This window comes from Arachis hypogaea, chromosome 8 (assembly GCF_003086295.3).
Source record: "Arachis hypogaea cultivar Tifrunner chromosome 8, arahy.Tifrunner.gnm2.J5K5, whole genome shotgun sequence".
NCBI lineage: Eukaryota > Viridiplantae > Streptophyta > Magnoliopsida > Fabales > Fabaceae > Arachis > Arachis hypogaea.
The window spans coordinates 49,574,336-49,593,126 of NC_092043.1; the positions used below are offsets into that span (position 1 = coordinate 49,574,336).

Here is an 18,791-nt window from a genome sequence, read left to right on the forward strand (position 1 = left end):
CAAGCAATGCATTTGATTCATCTTTAATATGTTCAATAGTAAAATCAAAGTATGATAATATAGCTTGCCATTTAGTAAATATTTATTTAGAAACTAATTTTTTGACATTATTTTTTAATACACTAGGCACAACTTTACAATTAGTCCTGATTAAAAAGGCCTTATTGAACAGGTCTTCTTAAAAACGTGAAACACATAAGACAATGGTTAATATTTTGTTTATTAGTTAATTATTTATTAATTTTTAGAGTTTTACAAATCTTATAGTTTATAGTCATTCTATCAGTTTCTTCTTTGACAATTAATTTAGTTATTTTTTCATAGTACTTGGTATGTATTAACTCTTTCTGTATACAGTTTACATCTGCTTCTAGTCTACCATAATTATAAACTCAAATTTCTCTTTTCCGATCATTATTACTATAGGAGTATACCATTTCTGATTAATTAGTAATGTTATTTCATTAATGTAATTTTGTAGGGTTATGACTTCTTTTTCTTCTCCCTTTATTAATTTTAATTGTTCCTTTTCCTTTTGTAACTTCATTATATTTTCTCCTTCTAACTTCAGTATTCTATAGTCAAGAGAGATATCATGTTATTTTAATTCAGAAATTTTGAATTTCAACATTTTTATTTCTTCTTGTAAATGCTTTAAAGAAGTCTCTTTCTTTGAGTTCTAAATCTGTTATATATCTCTTTAATTTTTACTGGCCTTATTTCTTTTTTGAAGTTTTTCTTCTTTTCTAATCAGATCATTTAATTGAAATATGAACTCATCTTTTAAGGAAAAATCTTTTAATTTATCTATTATAGATACTAAAGTGTTTGTTTGTTCTCTGGTTAATGTATTGATTGACTTTTCTAGAGTTCTCGTAATTATATTTAAGGATTTTATACAACTATTACAATTACATATTCTTGGTCCCAAACACGAGTCTTCTTCTAATTTAGAAAAATCCGAAAAAGATGGTATATCTAACTGTTGTATAAAATTACCTGAATCATCAAAAGAATATTCTTTTTTCTATTTTGATTTGTAATTCACTATCAATTAGTATAGTAGCTAAAGCTTTCCTTACTTCTTCATTACTAATTTTGTTTATTTTTTCTTATGTTTTGCTGTTGTTAGCGTAATGACCTAATTTTTTATATTTCCAACAAACTATGTATTTCTTGTCACTTTTTTTTTACTATTCTATTTTTGTTTTTTCTATAATTTTTCTTTGGCTTATTTCCTGTTGTATAAGGTTCTTTAAATTAATACCTATACTTGTTCCTATAATTCTTTATATTTCTTTTCTTAATATTCTATTTTGGTTGGTAGGTGCCTTTTCAGTTGTAATGTCATACTGTTGACAAAATTTTTTTAATTTTTGCTTACTACCCATATTTTCTTTTCTTATTTTTTCTTGTAATCTGGTGTCAGTACATATTTCTACTCCAATTTGTACTACTATATTATGTATTTGGCCAAAAGTTAGACCTTCATACGGTATTTTTTGAGTATCAAATAGAGATTGTAGTTTTTATAAAAAAATTTCTAAAAAAATTTGGGTAAGGCTGCTATAAATCTTTCTTTCCAAAAAAGGGCTGCTATATCATCTCTCATCATAACTTTAGAGATAAAAACATCTTTATACGACTTGTAGTCAGACATGGTGAGACATTGTAAGTTCATTAGTTGGGTTCATATTTTGTCTTTAAAAATATTTGAGTCTCCTAAAATATTTTTTATGATTGTAAAGATTAAGGTTGATGTGGCGTCTTATGTTTGGTCGTTTGGTTTTACACTACTTATAATTAAATCTTTTTTCGATAAGGTTAAAAAGTTATCCCATCATCCTTTTAATTATCCCTTGAACTCTTGGGTGATCATGACTACTGCTACTCTATCACTAGCTCATTTTGCTTTATAAGCAGTTGCTGTCATAGTCATACTACACATTAGATCTAGAATAGCTCATTCACTTAACTCATCTAGATTTCATTCTACTAAATCAGATCCAATAAAACTATTTTGTACTAACTGTGTTCTTTCTTCAAGGCTTATGTCAGTTGGGGTTGGTCTTGGATAATAATTTCTTAGTTTCAGATAATATTAATTCTTATGTGTTATCTTGTTAATTTCTATTGTATTAATAATTGTTTTTTCTTTAGTTATAGACTTAAGTTTTTCCTTTAACTTATCAATGTCAGTTTCTACGTTTGTTCTTAGTTTAATTACATCAAGACTTTGAAATTTATATATAGATTTTTTTTATGGGTTTAATTTGTTCATATTTATATTCAATTCTTTTTAATTGATTTTTCATAATATCTAAGACCGTATTAGTATAGTTAAACTATTGATGTACCTTTTTAATTTTAATGTCTCTTTTGTCTATACTTTTTTCTATTCTACTGTCTTTATATGGAGTGACTTCTAGTTCTAATTGTGTGCTACTTGTAGTTTTATAATTTCTTTCGATAGATATTGAGATTTTATCATTTGTCCTGTGCTAGTTTTTTAAATAGTAGTTATTTTACTTAAAGAACAAAATTCTTTTTTAAATTCTTGAAAGTAATTTTTGAACCAGTTAAAGGAGTATAAATTGATTTTATTTTTTATTAAGTAATCATAAAATTCTTTTCTTATTTCTATGATTTCTTTTTCAGAATATCTAGTAAAATACCATTTTCTTAGTCCCATATTATATTAAGCATTAAAATCTTTACTAACGCAAGTATTTAGTTATAAGAAAATTCCTTAGTTTGAGTTATGTAATTTGTTCCATTTGGATTCTAAACTTTATATTTTCGTGAGATATAACGGTAGAAATAGAGTTTTGTTTTAAACTCTATCCTCTATCATTAGGATCAATTGCCTAGTAGACGTCTCATTTTTCTTTTCTTCTTTTGGCAATATATTTAAATGGTAGCCTCATGAGAAGACACCAGAACCAAACTTTTATTTAACTCTCATACCAACTATTGTTATGACAGAAAATGATAAAATCACTATAAACTATAAGAGTACTATTTAAATATATTTTTTGGTCTAATTTCTTTTAGTTTACTAATAGTTCAATAAATTTATCATTAGTTTTTGTTCAATAATTTTTGGATAAAATTATTAACAAAATATAAATTCAAATAGAATGGATTAGTTTGTTATATAATAGGTGGTTACTTCATCTATATCTATCATAAAAGGATATAGTAAAAGAGTGAAGAAATTTTTTAATATAACTTGTTAGGATATTTTTTTTGCCAAAAAAATTAGTAGTTGAAAAACATACTCTTTTTTTATAAATTTTTGCTTTAGAATTTTTGAAACACTTTACCACACAAAATTTTACGTCTAGGACGTAAATCAAATGTGGTGAAACACTACAACCTCTAAAAAAATACATATATATATATATATATATATATATATATATATATATATATATATATATATATAACAAGAGTAATATAGCTAGTAGCCTTAAAAGAAAAAGTTAAGCAAGAGCGAAACAGAAAATCACATCACTCACGATCGGATACGCATAAAATGGATAGACGAAAACGGAAGGAAGGATAAACAAGATAGAAAATAAAGCTAAAAAACATAAATATACAAATCAGAATTCGAAAAGTACAGATATCAAGCTCCAAACTCGACCTGCGAAGTTAAGGCCAGCCAGAGTATACATATATAGTACAACCCAAAGGTATCTTAAAGCATAAAACAAAACACCTGTTTCCCCTCAATCAACTTCTAAGAAGGACAAAATATAAAATACACAGACGGAGAATATATCTACATATAACATATATACATAGCTTATATACAAAATATAACACCCCCAAAACTAAATATTTGCTTGCACGGAGATTCTCCAAATGCTCAACGAGGTTCTACTTGACCTGCATTTGAAAAAAATATGTATAGAATGAGAATCGGGGGTTCTCAGTATGTTAACGGTGCCCACATAGATAATAGATAAGATTTTGGAAAAGCCAGAGGCATTCCTAGAACTCCAACATTCAGATTCAAACTTAAAACTTATTCTAAACTAGTAATATCGGCAATCTATCTAAGAAAATTCTAATTCTAATCTAACTCTGCACCTTCTATCTCACCGAATCTCTTATTCACCGGTGGAAATACGCTCAGCGTCACCTCCGCCAGCACGAGGGATCTCTCAGTTGCAGACACATACAAGACACTCAAGAAAAACACATATAGAATGTAATTACAGCAAGTAAGACAAATAGCAGATAAACATGGCTAATTAATTAGGCAAACCAAAATAAACATACTCAAACAAGTCATACAAATGCACATGATGCATGTCTGTCCTATAGCCGATGATATCATCTGTCAGTTATCCATCCAAGCTCGACATGTCTGGTAGAAAACCTTGGATAGTCCCAGCGGTGCGAAGCTCAAAGCATATGCACATATAAATAATCAATTATCCATCGCGTGGCTTGGTCAAAGAAATCTCAGATTTCAACTTGAAACTATTGGAGGCCAGTCACTGCGTTTGCCTAAGGAGACTAATTAAGATCAATCATAAATACCAATCTGAAGCAAGTGAGGTGACTACTGCATCTACCCAGAAAACTCAACATCACCTCAACCTGGAGCAAGTGGGGGTGTACCACACCCTTGCATTAACCAAGGAACTCAAAACCATCTCAACCTGGAGCAAGTGGGGCAAACCACACTCTTGCATATACCTAGAGAGCATCAACTAACCAACTTGGAGCAAGTGGGGCGAACCACAATTCTTGTGTCTACCCAAGAGGTACGTTCTCATATATCTAGGAGGAATAAAGAATGGGATCTTAACCTCCAACCATCTCGTTGGAGGCGATTTTATAATACTAGGGAGAACAAGGAAGGGGATCCTCACCTTCTACCATCTCATTAGGGTCGCACTTTCGAGAAAGAGTGCTCGAGATAAAACAGTCATATTCATAATCAAATTACGCCTAGTATTACATTTATAATTAACACATAGTTCTTCAATCTTATCTCTACTAATACTTCGATATCTTCTCTCTAATTAACTTATAACACTTCACGAAATTACTCTAATTAACCTATCCACAGTATTCTGTAACCTTAAGTTTCTGGCTCTAAATACAAAACAGAAATCATCTCTTTTATTTTATCAGTATACTCTCGTTCACTCCAAAAGGCTAAACACTAGCTAAAAAATCTTAAACGGTAATCACAGAAATTTAAAAAATTAGAAGAATAATTTAAAACTTAAAAAATTATGTGTACGTATGTCCACTCTCGTATATGCATAAGTGTTAAAATGTCAAAATCGCATATGCGAGCACCATCCGTATCACGAGCTCATAAAACAGAAAGAAGTACCCGCATACGCAAGCCCTCAGTCGCCTACGCATGAATGTTAAATCCAGTGTTATTCAATATTATTCACAAAACTATATATTAAATCTAGTCCTCATATGTTGTGGTTAATTTAAAAAAAAAATCTAATTTGAAAAGAAAAAAGAATAGTACACAAGGACGCATTATCAGGACCATTAGAAAAAACCGATAATTAAGAAAGATCCCTTGGCGACTTTCGATTGAAATTTATTTTTAGTATCTAGCTATAGAAAGATGAGGAACTTTTATGGTAGCTATATTATTAATCTGGCTTCTAAACATCATGAAGTTCATGCACAAAACAGCTTTCTAGATCAATCTTCTTTGGGTGGAAATAGATAATGATCTTTCTTTGGTTTTATTTTTTATTTTTTATTTTTTTCAGAATTTTATAAAAGAAATAGTAAAAAGAAGAAAAAATAGAATTTAATTATTTTCTTTTTTTATAATATAAAATATTAAAAATAAAAAGAAAGCTAAAACTATCGTAAATTTTTGTGATGGATTTTTAAAATACCTCCATTCAATTTTTATTTTTCCTTGTCTTTCTCTTTTCCAGACTTGATAAATTAAATTTTTTTAAGCAATAGTCAAATTCTTAAAAGAAAAAATTATAGTAAGCACCTTAAATATATCGAACTTCTTAAAGAAAAATATCAAATATGTTAATCCATCTTTCGCTCTAATACTAATGCCACTAATGAATTAACTAGAATTTTTTAGAATAAATAAAATAAATATGAAATAACATATTATAAAAAAATATCCTAACTAATGATTTCAATTTTTTTAAAAAAAATAAAAATATAAAATGTATTAAAAAATCTTAACTAACGATTTCGATTTTTTTTAAATAAAATAAAATTTTTTAACGATATTTTATCATGTCACAAATAGTTTAACTAATTCAAACCTATTAAAATAAAGTTATTAAATAAGATAGAACTAACTACCTCATAAATAATCCAAACAACAGTCATATTTTGTAAAATCATTATTATCTAACCTAAACTAACAAAATCAGTCTCATAACAATATATAACATAAATATCTAACCTAAATTACAATCACTATTATCTAACCTAAACTAATAAAAATAATTTAATAACAGTAATATTAAAATATTCAAGTACGTAATTCGATTATCAATGTGTGTAGTCACATTCAATTGGCATACGTCATTGTCAATGATCCGAAAGTTAAGGAGAAGAGCAAAGGAAATGAATTTTTTCTAAAGAGACAAGGAAGTTCAGAATTTGAAAAATAAAAGAAATGAACTCTTCTGTGGATGAGTCTATATATATGAACTCCAATTTTTAAATATTTTCTTTTCACTGTTAACGGAATACGTTTAAATTGTCAATGATATTATTATTCTTTACTTATTTTTTTTCAAAGATGAGATATATTTATTAGAAAATCATCTTATTTAAGAATAAGATAAATAACAAAGTGTAAAAAAAAAAAAAAAAACTCTAACGTGTGTCTACATCTATAATTTTTATATTTATTTTATTTATTTAAAAATTTTTCTTTTTATTATTAATTTACATAAATTTTTTAGATAAATTTTACTTATATGACGTGTTATCAGATTTTCTATAACTAAAAAATTTCATTAAAAAGTCCAAAAGGATTTTTCTAATACTTTATTAATTAAAGCCTTGCTTCTATCAAACTTTAAAAAGTCCAAAGAAATAACAAAGTATATCAACTTAATTAATTAAATATTAATTCTTTTTATTTTTGTACTTTTTTAATTTCATCCATGCTTGTTACTTTGGCCTACTTGGCCTCTCTTTATCGGCTATCTTCACTTTCACTATTTTACATGAAAAAATGTTTTCCATCATTTCGTGCATAGTAACTAATGTAATCTCCATATAATTAAAGAGATTAGGGAGAAAAACAAAATCATAACTCACAAAGCAATCTTGTAGCAGATTTTAGGATACAAAGTTATCACTAGTATTGACCAAAAAGACGAAAGAATAACCATCATCACTAGTGATCTTATTATTATTTTTTAACAAAAATAATTATATGGAAATGTAAAAATAGTCATATCATACAGCAATCATCATACATAAAAAATTAACTATTAATTTATTATATATATAAAATGAGTAATGCTACAATGAAAAGTCAAATTTTAGTAAAGAATGAAAATTGTTTTCTTAGAATAGAAAAATATTAGCAATAAAAATTTATCATGTGCAATGTATATATTCATTTTAAATTTAATAAAAATATTTACTTTTCATCCGATCCTATTTCATTAAAAAGATTTTTTAATAAAATATGTAAAATAATATATATATATATATAAAATAATTCTTTATCTTTCAAAATTTCAATTATGACAGCATGGTTGTGTGCTAATAATGATAGAGACTTTTTCCTTTTTATAAAAATAAAATGAAAAATATTATGTGGTCAAGAAAACCTTGTCAATTGGCTTAGTAGCAACTAGGTTTAAACTTATTATGACTTCAATTACTCCGATCCCTAAGTTAATAAGCAAGTTTAATTACTTGTTTAATTTAGCTCATACACTTTTAAGATCTATAATGTCAGTGATTGTAACTTACAGATATTATAGGTTAAGTTGACCCATTATTTACTTAGTTCCTAATTGTATTAATTGTATATTAATACAAGTAGTTTAACATATAAATCATGTTTAAATACACCCCAATAAAATATAATCTTGACGAATATGAATGACGATATTCATTTTTTTCATATTTTAAGTGTTATATTATATTATATTATATTATATTATATTATATATATTATCTAAAAATAATCAAGTTATTAATGACCGGACGAAACCAAGAAATAATTCCTCACGTGCGAAATTATAGAGGGTCCCCTTTAAGATCAAACAATTCCATCGAATTGAGTATGATTGTATATGTAATAGCATCTACTATACCAGAAATATCAATGAATTCGATTATTGAAATTGTTCAGATATTTTTAGCTTCTAGAATCTATTTCTTAGTTCAAGATCCGACCCCTCTTATCTTACTAACTGGAATCAAAGAATTAGTATATCTTTTTTCTTACAAGACAATAATCAAAATTTGATTGTCATAGTTTTCATTTTCGAACAAAACATCAATCCACATTTGATTTGTGTTTCAATTCCAATTTGAATTCACTTATAATATATATATATATATATATATATATATAAAAAGATGCAAAGAATAAAATATTTTTGGCATTCTAGAGTTGAGGAGCAGGATAATAATTTTGTTACATTTAAAAATTTGAATACTAGAATAATTATATTAAATCAGTTTTATATATTAAAAATAGGATAATTTACCTAATTAAATAAATCTCATGAAACATTTACTCATATACACAAAATATAAATTTGTTACGTGTATGTGCAATTTATATTATTAGGTAAAACGTGGGAGTCAACCACGGTTTCTACTCTCTACATAAACCGTGGCTGGCAGAGACAGATTACTCATAAAAGAGAATCATCATAAACCGTGATAAGCTACAACAGTTTATTGAGGGATGAAAATGTACATAAAACTTTGCTACCAGCAATGGTTTATGAAGGACTTAGAATGACCATGTTTAATTGAATCACTTTGGGTGTGTTTGGAAAACACGTTAGAAGAGAAGAAGCAAGTTTAGATTTCTTGAAAGTTTCAATCTTTGGTTTGGCAAATTTTTTTTCATAAACGTAGAAGTGATTTTACCTTCAAAGCCACGTTTACAAGAAGTAACAATTCTAAGCTTCTGCATTTCACCAACGGACTTTTAGCCATCAACATTTAATCTTTATTTATATTTTACTAACTTTATCCTTTATGCATGTTATTATTGTATTATTTATGAAATTCTTAGTATTTTTGTTTACATGAATTCTCTTTTTCTATTATTTATTATTTTTATTTTTTGTTAATTATTTGTTTGACATTATACATTTTTATAATGGTGATTTTTTTGTATTTTTTATTATCTTTTTATAATATAATTTATTGATCCTATTAGATAAAGTAAATTAAATAAAAAATTAATTGTAAATAATAATAAAAAATTATAACATACTAAAAAAGTACTAAGAGTACTAAAAATATACTATATAAAAAATATCATAAAATTTTTTTTGATTTATTTTGATCACTACCAAGGTAAATATTTAATTTTTTTATTATTCTTAGTACTATCTAAAATTTATATTTTGTTAGTTTTAATTAAAAATATATTTTATCAATTTTTATGTTATTTTTATTTTAGTATATAAATATTAATTTTATTATAAAATTAATTAATAAAATCTATTCAAATAGATGAATTACAATGATAAGATAATATACAAAAATTATTTAAGTTGATGTCTATTTTAGTAATTTTTTATTTAAAAGTGATTTTGAGTAATGTAATCTAAAAATTATGTATTTATACTACTAAAGATGTAAACCGTGGAAAGTAAGGGGGTTACCTTTGAATGTCTCCTCTTCATGAACCGTGGTAGGTAACCACCGATTATGCCTACTATTTTTCCTTCAAAATCCGTGAAATTCAACCACGGTTTAGGGCCAACTTTTTTCATGAATAATCCGTCCCTGTCAACTACGATTTATGTAGAAAGTAAAAACTGTGGTTGGCTCCCATAGTTTACCTAATAATATAAATTGTACATGCACGTAACAAGTTTGTATTTTGTGTATATAGATAAAGGTGTCATGGAATTTATTTAATTAGGTAAATTGTCCTTAAAAATACTAAGTGTTCGTATAAAAATCAGTGATGCTAAAATGAACGACGATACTCATAACACCAAAGATTTGTTAAAATATTTGATTTGATTTTGATTTGTTTAATATTTATTAATATTTTGGTATTTAAAATTTAAATCAAATCTATTCTAATATTTAAAGATTAAATTTGATTTAAATTGATTATCATATTTTTAAGTCTTTAATATTTAAGAGTATTACTACATTTTATATATACAAGTTTTTTTGGCATACAAGTTATACAAGTTAATCCTAATTAACCCAACAAAATCCACTTGCATAACACAACGTGAAATTACGTTTCTCGTTTTATTTCGTGTTCCTCTTCCTTCTTCTTCTCTTTATTTTTTGCATTTCTCCTTCTTTTTCTTCGCAAATTTTATCTCCATCGCTGTTTTTTTTATTATTGTTGTTGTTGGCTTGTTGCTGCATTTTTTTCTCCTCCTCTTTCTATTGATTTTGCAACATTATGTATTTTTGTCTTCTTTTTTTTTATTTTTTCTTCTCAAGAAGAATTATGAGAATATGAAATAAGAAGATGAAGAAGAAGAAGAAGCAAAAAATAAAAAGGAGGAAAAGAAAGAGTTTGAATTATGCAGAATTTATAAGCACACATATACACCGAAAATTATTAAATAATACATCTAAATATCTTCATATTACACCCAAATATCTTCGTATTACATTCAAATTTGCTGCAAACACAGAAAAATGTTCCCTTTAATGCTGCATTTTTTCTTCTTTTTTTTTCCTTATTTCTTTCTTTCTTTTAGTTGAATGAATTTAAGTTCATCATCTTCCAAATAAATTTGCAGCATTATGTGTTTTTTCATCTTCTTTGTTTGATTTTTTTATTTTTATTCTTGTTAAAAAAGTAAAACAAAAAGAAACTTGAGAAGGTAAAACAAAAAGGAAAAGGTGAATAAGAAAAAAAGAAGACGAAGATGATGATGATGATGATGAAAAAAAGAAGAAGAATCAGCGAAAGATGAGGAAGAGGAAGAGGAAGAGTTTTGAATTATGCAGAACTTATCAGCACACATACACCAAAAATTATTAAACAATACACGTGAATATCTTTGTGTTACACCCAAATATCTTTGTGTTATACCCAAATTTGCTGCAAATATAGAAAAATATTTTTTCTAAGCATTTTTTGCTTTTTCTTTTTTTCTTATTTCTTTCTTTTAGTTAAATGAATATAAGTTCATCCTCTTCCAAATAATTTTGTACCATTATGTGTTTCTTCTTCTTTGTTTGATTTTTTTGTTTTTATTCCTATTAAGAGAGTAAAATAAAAAGAAATTTGAGAAGATAAAATAAGAAAAAATTATTAATAAGAAAAAAAAGATGATGATGATGATGATGATGAAAAAGAAGAAGAAGTGGTAGAAGATGAGAAGGAGGGAGAAGAATATTTTTGAATTATGCAGAACTTCTCAGCATACATATACCGAAAATTCTTGAACAATACACCCAAATATATTCGTGTTACACCTAAATATCTTCGTGTTACACCCAAATTTACTGCAAATACAGAAAAATATTTTTTTTAATGCAGAATTTTTACATTACATTCAATTCGAACCATCAACGATGAGACAACAATTTTCACAAACAAAAACAATATTATTTACCTACAGAATCATAAACTATTAACAAAAACATTAATTAGAATCGAAATACACCTCAGCTACTTGATTGTTTTTAAAATAATAATCAATTTTATTCTGGTTCAATTGACAATCTGAACTTAAATTATTCATTATTTTCAACAACGAGATAAGTGATAATAGAGGAGAATGAAGAAAAGGAAGGAGGAGAAGAAATTCCAATAAAAAAGGGAGGAGGAGGTGTCGGTGACGACGATAACAGAAAAAAAATAGCAAAAAAAATGTAGCAAGAAGGAGAAGAAGAACGTGCAATAACGGCACAAAAAAGAACGTGAGCACGTGAATACAAATAACTTGTAATGATTTGTATGGAAAATTGCTTTTATTTAGAGAATAATTGAATATTTAAATCAGATCTGATCTAATTAAATACGATCATATCTGATTTAAATTAGTTAGAGTTACTTTTAGAGTCATATCTTTTATTTAATGTCAAATTTTATTACTTTAATCTAAAAAGATTTGGTCTACATTTAGGATAACCTATTAAGGGTTTATCTAAATACTTTTTTTTTGAGATAATTTAAACATTTTTTATAAATAAAATTTTTTTAGTTGCTTTATGCATATTTTGTTTTGTGTGATTCAAGTGATCAAAGTGAGTAATTTGTTTTATTTGTCGTATAAAAAATTTAAAAAGTTCAGCCTAAAATAATTTTTAGTGTTAGTTTTTTTATCTAACTTATCAACAACAGATTTTTTTGAAAATCTAATATAAAAAAAACTCTTTTGATAATCTAAATTATTAAGGGCAGATATTTTAAAGTCGTAGTAAAATTTTCTTTTTTTTTTGTCCTTTTAGTTTTTTAAATAGTATTTAGTAGAGAGACAGAAACAAAAAGACTGAGATTTAGAAACAAAAATTAAAAAATAAAAATTGAAATAAATTTTAATATTTTGTTTAGTATAAAATGGAAGATAGAAATTAAAATAAGAATAAAATTCTAATTTAATTTATACAAAAATAAAATTAAAATTAATTAATTAAAATGAAGGCATTTTAAATATAAAATAGTATTAAAGTTTTAGTATTAATCTCTAAATATTTTAGTTTTCTATGTCTTTATTTTTTAAAGGTACTGAAATACTAAAATTTTAAGAATAGAAACAAAAATTCTAATACCAACTTTTAAATTAACAAATATAATATTAAATTTCAATCTCTCAATTTCTATCGCTATACCTCAAAACAAATACTACTTGAGTGGTCTCATATTCCTCTGGATGAGTCATGTAACTTAATAATCATCATGATGCCACTGCACCAATGTTCATGTGGACCTAACTTTGAGATAAAATTAAAATGGAAGTATATAAATTATTAATTATATCATATAAGCTAAGAAACATTAAATGAAACTTAACAGGAGTTCGCTCGATAAAGTAAGTTAAATAATATAAAGATGAACTTTATCCGTAAAGTAAGGAAATTTAGATCTTAGTTTCTTTTTTTTAGATGGTTATACTGTTATCACTTCACATCTTCAACATTTCGGTCTTTTTTGTCTGTTTTTTTATTAGAAAAAAAAGATAAAATAAAATTAATTATTATATATTATAAAATTATTTCTATTAAAAATTTAAATTAATAAAAAATAAGACACATAAATAATTATATATTTAAATTAATAAAAAATAAGACACATAAATAATTATATATTTACGTAATAGCTTCATTTTGAATTTGTGTAAAATTTTGGATAATTTTTTTCTTTTTTTTTTTGGTACTAATTTTTTTGTTTAATATTAAAAATCAAATTCTAAATTTTTTAGTCATCAAAATTTTAATATTATGTTATATGTTATGAATTTCTTTTCTAAAAATTTAAATTAATAAAAAGAAATATATAAATACTTATATTTCTTTTATTATAGCTAATTATTTTTTATTGTCATTCCTATGATTCTTGAGTTAGGATCTAAGTGATTTATTTAATTACTTTTGTTGATATATCAAATATTCATTTAAAATTTTACATAATAGTATATATTAATAAAAAATTAGCTTAGTATCTCTATGAATTTGATTAAAAAAAAAAACTATTCATATAGCACAAGCAATTATGTAAATTAAAGGGCTAATATCTTCCACGGTAGTAATAATTATTAGTGTCACACTTTGAAGATGTGAAAGAATCTCATAAGATTATCTTTTCCCCCCTATAAACAAACACTAATTAATGATTATATTACATTTAGATTCAAACTTGCTTTATTTAAGCCAGATCATCAACAATTAGTAGAAGTCATTAATTACATAATGCTTTGGATGGTGGTTAATTTACGCATGCAATCCATTGTTTCGGCATACATATTTGACAAATCATATCTTGTTTGGTCCCTATCCATGCTTTTGAAATTCCATCCACCACAAATAATGGGTAAATATTTTCTAAGTATGGCATTAAGTAGCACCACAGATAATATATATATATATATATATATATATATATATATATATATATATATATATATATATATATATAATATTATTTGTACATTAAAATTAACCACTAAAATTAGTCACTAATATATTTGTATATAAATATATGTGTAGTTTAATTTATTTTCGATGTTTATTTATATTTTAACATATATTTTATATTGGTGGTTGACTTTGGTGGCTGATTTTGTTGTACATATAGCATTATTCTATATATATATATATATATATATATATATATATATATATATATATATATAACAGAAAGAATAATGCTATACATCTAAATCATTTTATGAACCAAGTCTAATCAAAATTTTATTATTTAACTGATTTTTATTATGTTAAACTAACTTAGTTAAATTTAGTTAACAAAAAATTTGGATGTGTAGTATTATTCTAAAAAAAATATTAATAAAGAAAATTAGAAGAAGATGCCAAATCACCATAGAAGAAGAGACTTGACTATATATGCTTGATTATTTTGAAAGCAAACCCTAAGGTATTGCTGTAAAGGCTCTTTAACTTTGGCATAATAAATTAAGGTTTATGATTAGAGATAAGCTTAATTATATATTAAAATCATCACTGCTATGGAGAGTCCTTAGTTATGGACCCAAAAATAAATAAATAAATAAATAAATAAAATGTCCTTGATTGGAGAAAAGAATGTTTGACATGAAACACTATAATAAGAGTACACATATCCTTCAGAAAAGTAGAAACCCACCACCATATGAGATAGATATATATATATATATATATATATATATATATATATATATATATATATATATATATATATATATATATATATATATATATATATATATATTCTTGGGTTAGAAATTAGGGTATCTGCCATCAACAATGAAAAGTAGTACCTTTATTATTGGAATAAGTATAAAAAATTAACTTTTAATTAATTAATATTAATTTAGTTTTTTATTCTAAAATTATTTTTTAATTTTTATTTTTTGATTTAGAGTTAGAATTTAAAATAAAAAATAATTTTAAAAAATTAGTTGATATTATCTAAACAAATTAACTCCTTAATTAAACTCAAAATTCTAACAGCATAAAATATAGAACGAAATGAGTTACATTCATCGCTCTTCTATATGCTCAACATCTATATATATTTCAAAAGAAAATGGGGGACATCAATTAAATATTTTTAAGAGAATTAGTATTTGATGCATGTTGTGATAGTTATTATTATTGTGGTTATTGGCTATACAATTAAAGTACTTTTTAATTTAAAAAATAAAAATAAAAATAAAAATATAAAAAAATATAAAAAAAATGTGTCCTTAAATATAAAAACAACTTTTCATATTTATATTTGAATGGTATCGATCTGATTAAACAAGCAAATATAATTAGATGGAAATAAATCTAAAAGATAAAATGTTATGCAGCCAAATAATCAAAATTGTACTCATTTACAAATACATCTAGTCTAAATTAAACCACGCTACATAAAAATATCGATCATTTTAAAAAAATTGAATACAAAAATAAGTTCATGAAATATTGGAAATGATTTACTACTTAAGTTTTTATCACATATGTACAGCTTACAGCACAAGTTTACTTTCATATGTTTACAAAGATGATTTAATTAGTATTTATTAATATTTTTCAAGAGATAAATTTTTTTCAAATTTTTTTTAATTTTACAAACTCCAATTCAAAATATCAAATCATCTAAAATAAAAAATATATAAATTCTTTTTTTTTTAAGTAGAAAAAGAAGCATATGATATATGACATATAGACGGTGTTTGTTTACAAATACGAGAGATTGAGATAAGAATACAAAGACACAAAATTATATTTGATAAATAATATATAAATAGAGATATTATATTCAAAGATACTAAATTAGTGTCTTTTGTGTCCTTTCTAATAAAAAAGACATAGACGAGACACTAACAAAAAAAATAATTTATTCTTATCTATTTTTATCAAATTTTTATAATTATATTTTTTTATCATTATATTTTTTAAAAAAAAATTTTGTTAAAAAATAAGAGCAAATTAAATTTTTATAATTTATTTTAATTTATTAATAAATAAAATATAAAAATAATAATTTTTATATTTTTATTAATATATTTTATTTTCAACCTACTTTATTAACCATAATGATTAAAAATAAATTAAAGTGAGTGATAAAGGGGGCAAAAGCATGATGAATGAAGGTAGCTACTAGCTAGTACGGTCAAAAGAGACACTTCTTCATTCTCTCTTTTTAATTTTCTCTCCTTCAATTTGCTTTGCATCATTCAATTCATAAAGTAAGCCAACACATAAAGCCACCCCACAAACCAACTAAAACATTCTTTCTTTGCACTTTAATTTGGAGAGCATTTCCAGACAAACAAAGGTGTGTATGTGATCAATTTTCTTTCTTTCTCTCTCTCTCTCTCTCTCTTCTCTCACATAGTCTCTCAACTCAATTTGCTTTTCCTCTATCTTTTTACTTTGAATTTCTTGGCTACTTCTGTGGCCAAACTTGGCTATATGGATTTTTCTCAAGTTTTTTTTTCCTTTTCATGCATATATATAATTCTAATTATTAAAGCTATATATTATGAGTTTTTAGGGTTTTGCTTTAAAGCTTGAGAGAAATATCAACTTCCACCACCAGATTAAGAGTGTTTTCTTCTTCTTCTTTTTTTTCTTCTTCTTCTTCTTATTAATTATTATTATTATTATTATTCATTTTTGTAGCTATACCATGTTCATCATGCTCTTATATGTATGGTACTAGCTACTATAATATTACTTATATATTGACCTCAAGTTTTTTTTTTTTTTTTAATCTCAAGGGAAAGTTCTTGATCTCTGATCTTAACCTTTTTTAATTACTAATGTGATGATTTTCAAAAGAACATATAAATGATAGTTAAAAAGAAATTTTTATTTGTTATTATATATAGATTCTTCTCAAGTTTCAAGTTAAACCTTCTGATTTTATTTTTTATCCTGTTGCTATAGATTCCTCTCAATTTTAATTTCTCAAGTTCTTATCCTTTTGATGAAGATATTTCTTCTCAATTCAAATCCATGTCATAATATTAGAAGCCTTATTAATCATCTTGAAAATCCTCATCCCCAATTATTATTCTTGAAATTACAATTTGTTGATGTCTCATATACAAATAATATATATGGATTATTATTATAATTTCTTAGGGTTATGGAAGGGATAGGTCCCAACAACAATTCATGCACAACAAGGCCTCATAATGAAGGTGGTGGTGGAAATAACAACAACAATTTAGAGAAGAAAGCAAGACCACAAGAGCAATTGAATTGTCCAAGGTGCAATTCAACAAACACAAAGTTTTGCTACTACAACAACTATAGCCTCACACAACCAAGGTATTTTTGCAAGACTTGTAGAAGGTATTGGACTGAAGGTGGGTCCCTCAGGAATGTTCCTGTTGGTGGAGGTTCAAGGAAGAACAAGATCAAGATCAATACCAATAACAACTCTTCGTCATCGTCGTCAACAACATCAACACCTTCATCAAATTCAAAGGTTCTTGTTCATCAAGACCTACTAAACCCTAATAATAATAGGGTTATTCAAGGACAAGATCTTAATCTTGCTTTCCCATCTATGGATCATCACAACAATTATCATCATGGTTTGTTACCATTTATTGATATGGCTAATAATAATAATAATAATAATAATAATAATAGTAATGGTGATGCACCAAGTTCTCTTTCAGCTTTGGAGCTTTTAAGGTCAAGCATGGCTTCTAGGGGTTTGAGTAATCCATATTATGCTTCTTCTAATTCTTCATTGGTACCATCAAATTCATCAAGTGTAATTTACCCTACTTCTGGATTAGGGTTTCCAACCATGCAAGAAGTAGTTAATAATAATAAGCAAAATAGTGGTAACCTTGGATTTTCATCTTCTTCATCAATTATGGATCATCAACATCATGAAGAGAATATTGTTAATAATAGTGATGGTGGAGGAAGAGTTCTTTTCCCTTTTGGAGAGGTGATGAAGAGTGCTGAAGAAAACAACAACAAAGAACAAGGGAATAATTCATCAAGCACTGCCAATGGTGGATATTGGAATGGAATGATGGGTCAAGGGTCATGGTGAAGGGACAACAAGGAAACTAAGAACATGCATTATTAATTACTATTATTTGAGAAATTCTTAGATGTTTTTAGGGTATAAGAAAAAGTTTATTTTGTACCATTCATCATTTATATGCAAAAAAACTAATTATCAAATGATAAATAATGGTGCAAAATATATTTTTTTTCTTATTTTAAGAGTATCTAAAAATTTCTCTTAATTAATATTTTTCTTTAATTTCAGTTCATATTTTTCTTTTTCTTTTTTTCCATGTTTTCTTATTATGATATTTGTTTGATGAAGTTATGTTATAGAGCTAACAATAGGGTACACATGGTTATTACTTATTAGTTATTACTTTGTTTTTTTGTACACAATGCCTATATATAACTTTCTGTTTTATCAA

The 18,791-nt window shown here is 25.3% G+C and overlaps 1 protein-coding gene across 3 annotated transcripts; it reads left to right on the top strand.

Moving 5' to 3' along the window:
- Window positions 1-16,520: 16,520 nt before the first annotated feature.
- Window positions 16,521-18,791, top strand: LOC112708080 (dof zinc finger protein DOF3.7). Of its 3 annotated transcripts, XM_025760210.3 has the most exons (3): window positions 16,521-16,660; window positions 17,473-17,930; window positions 18,018-18,791. In XM_025760210.3, exons 2-3 carry the CDS (start codon window positions 17,477-17,479, stop codon window positions 18,404-18,406), a joined length of 843 nt encoding a protein of 280 aa, XP_025615995.1. In that variant the 5' UTR covers window positions 16,521-16,660; window positions 17,473-17,476; the 3' UTR covers window positions 18,407-18,791. The 3 variants fall into 3 exon arrangements, with proteins under 3 accessions (XP_025615995.1, XP_025615994.1, XP_072057694.1); XM_025760209.3 differs by having other exon boundaries at window positions 17,473-18,791; XM_072201593.1 differs by lacking the exon at window positions 16,521-16,660 and having other exon boundaries at window positions 16,665-17,930.

What these genes read in the sequence shown, in the direction of transcription:
- LOC112708080 (XM_025760209.3), top strand. Translation starts at nt 17,477, where the DNA reads ATGGAAGGGATAGGTCCCAACAACAATTCATGCACAACAAGGCCTCAT.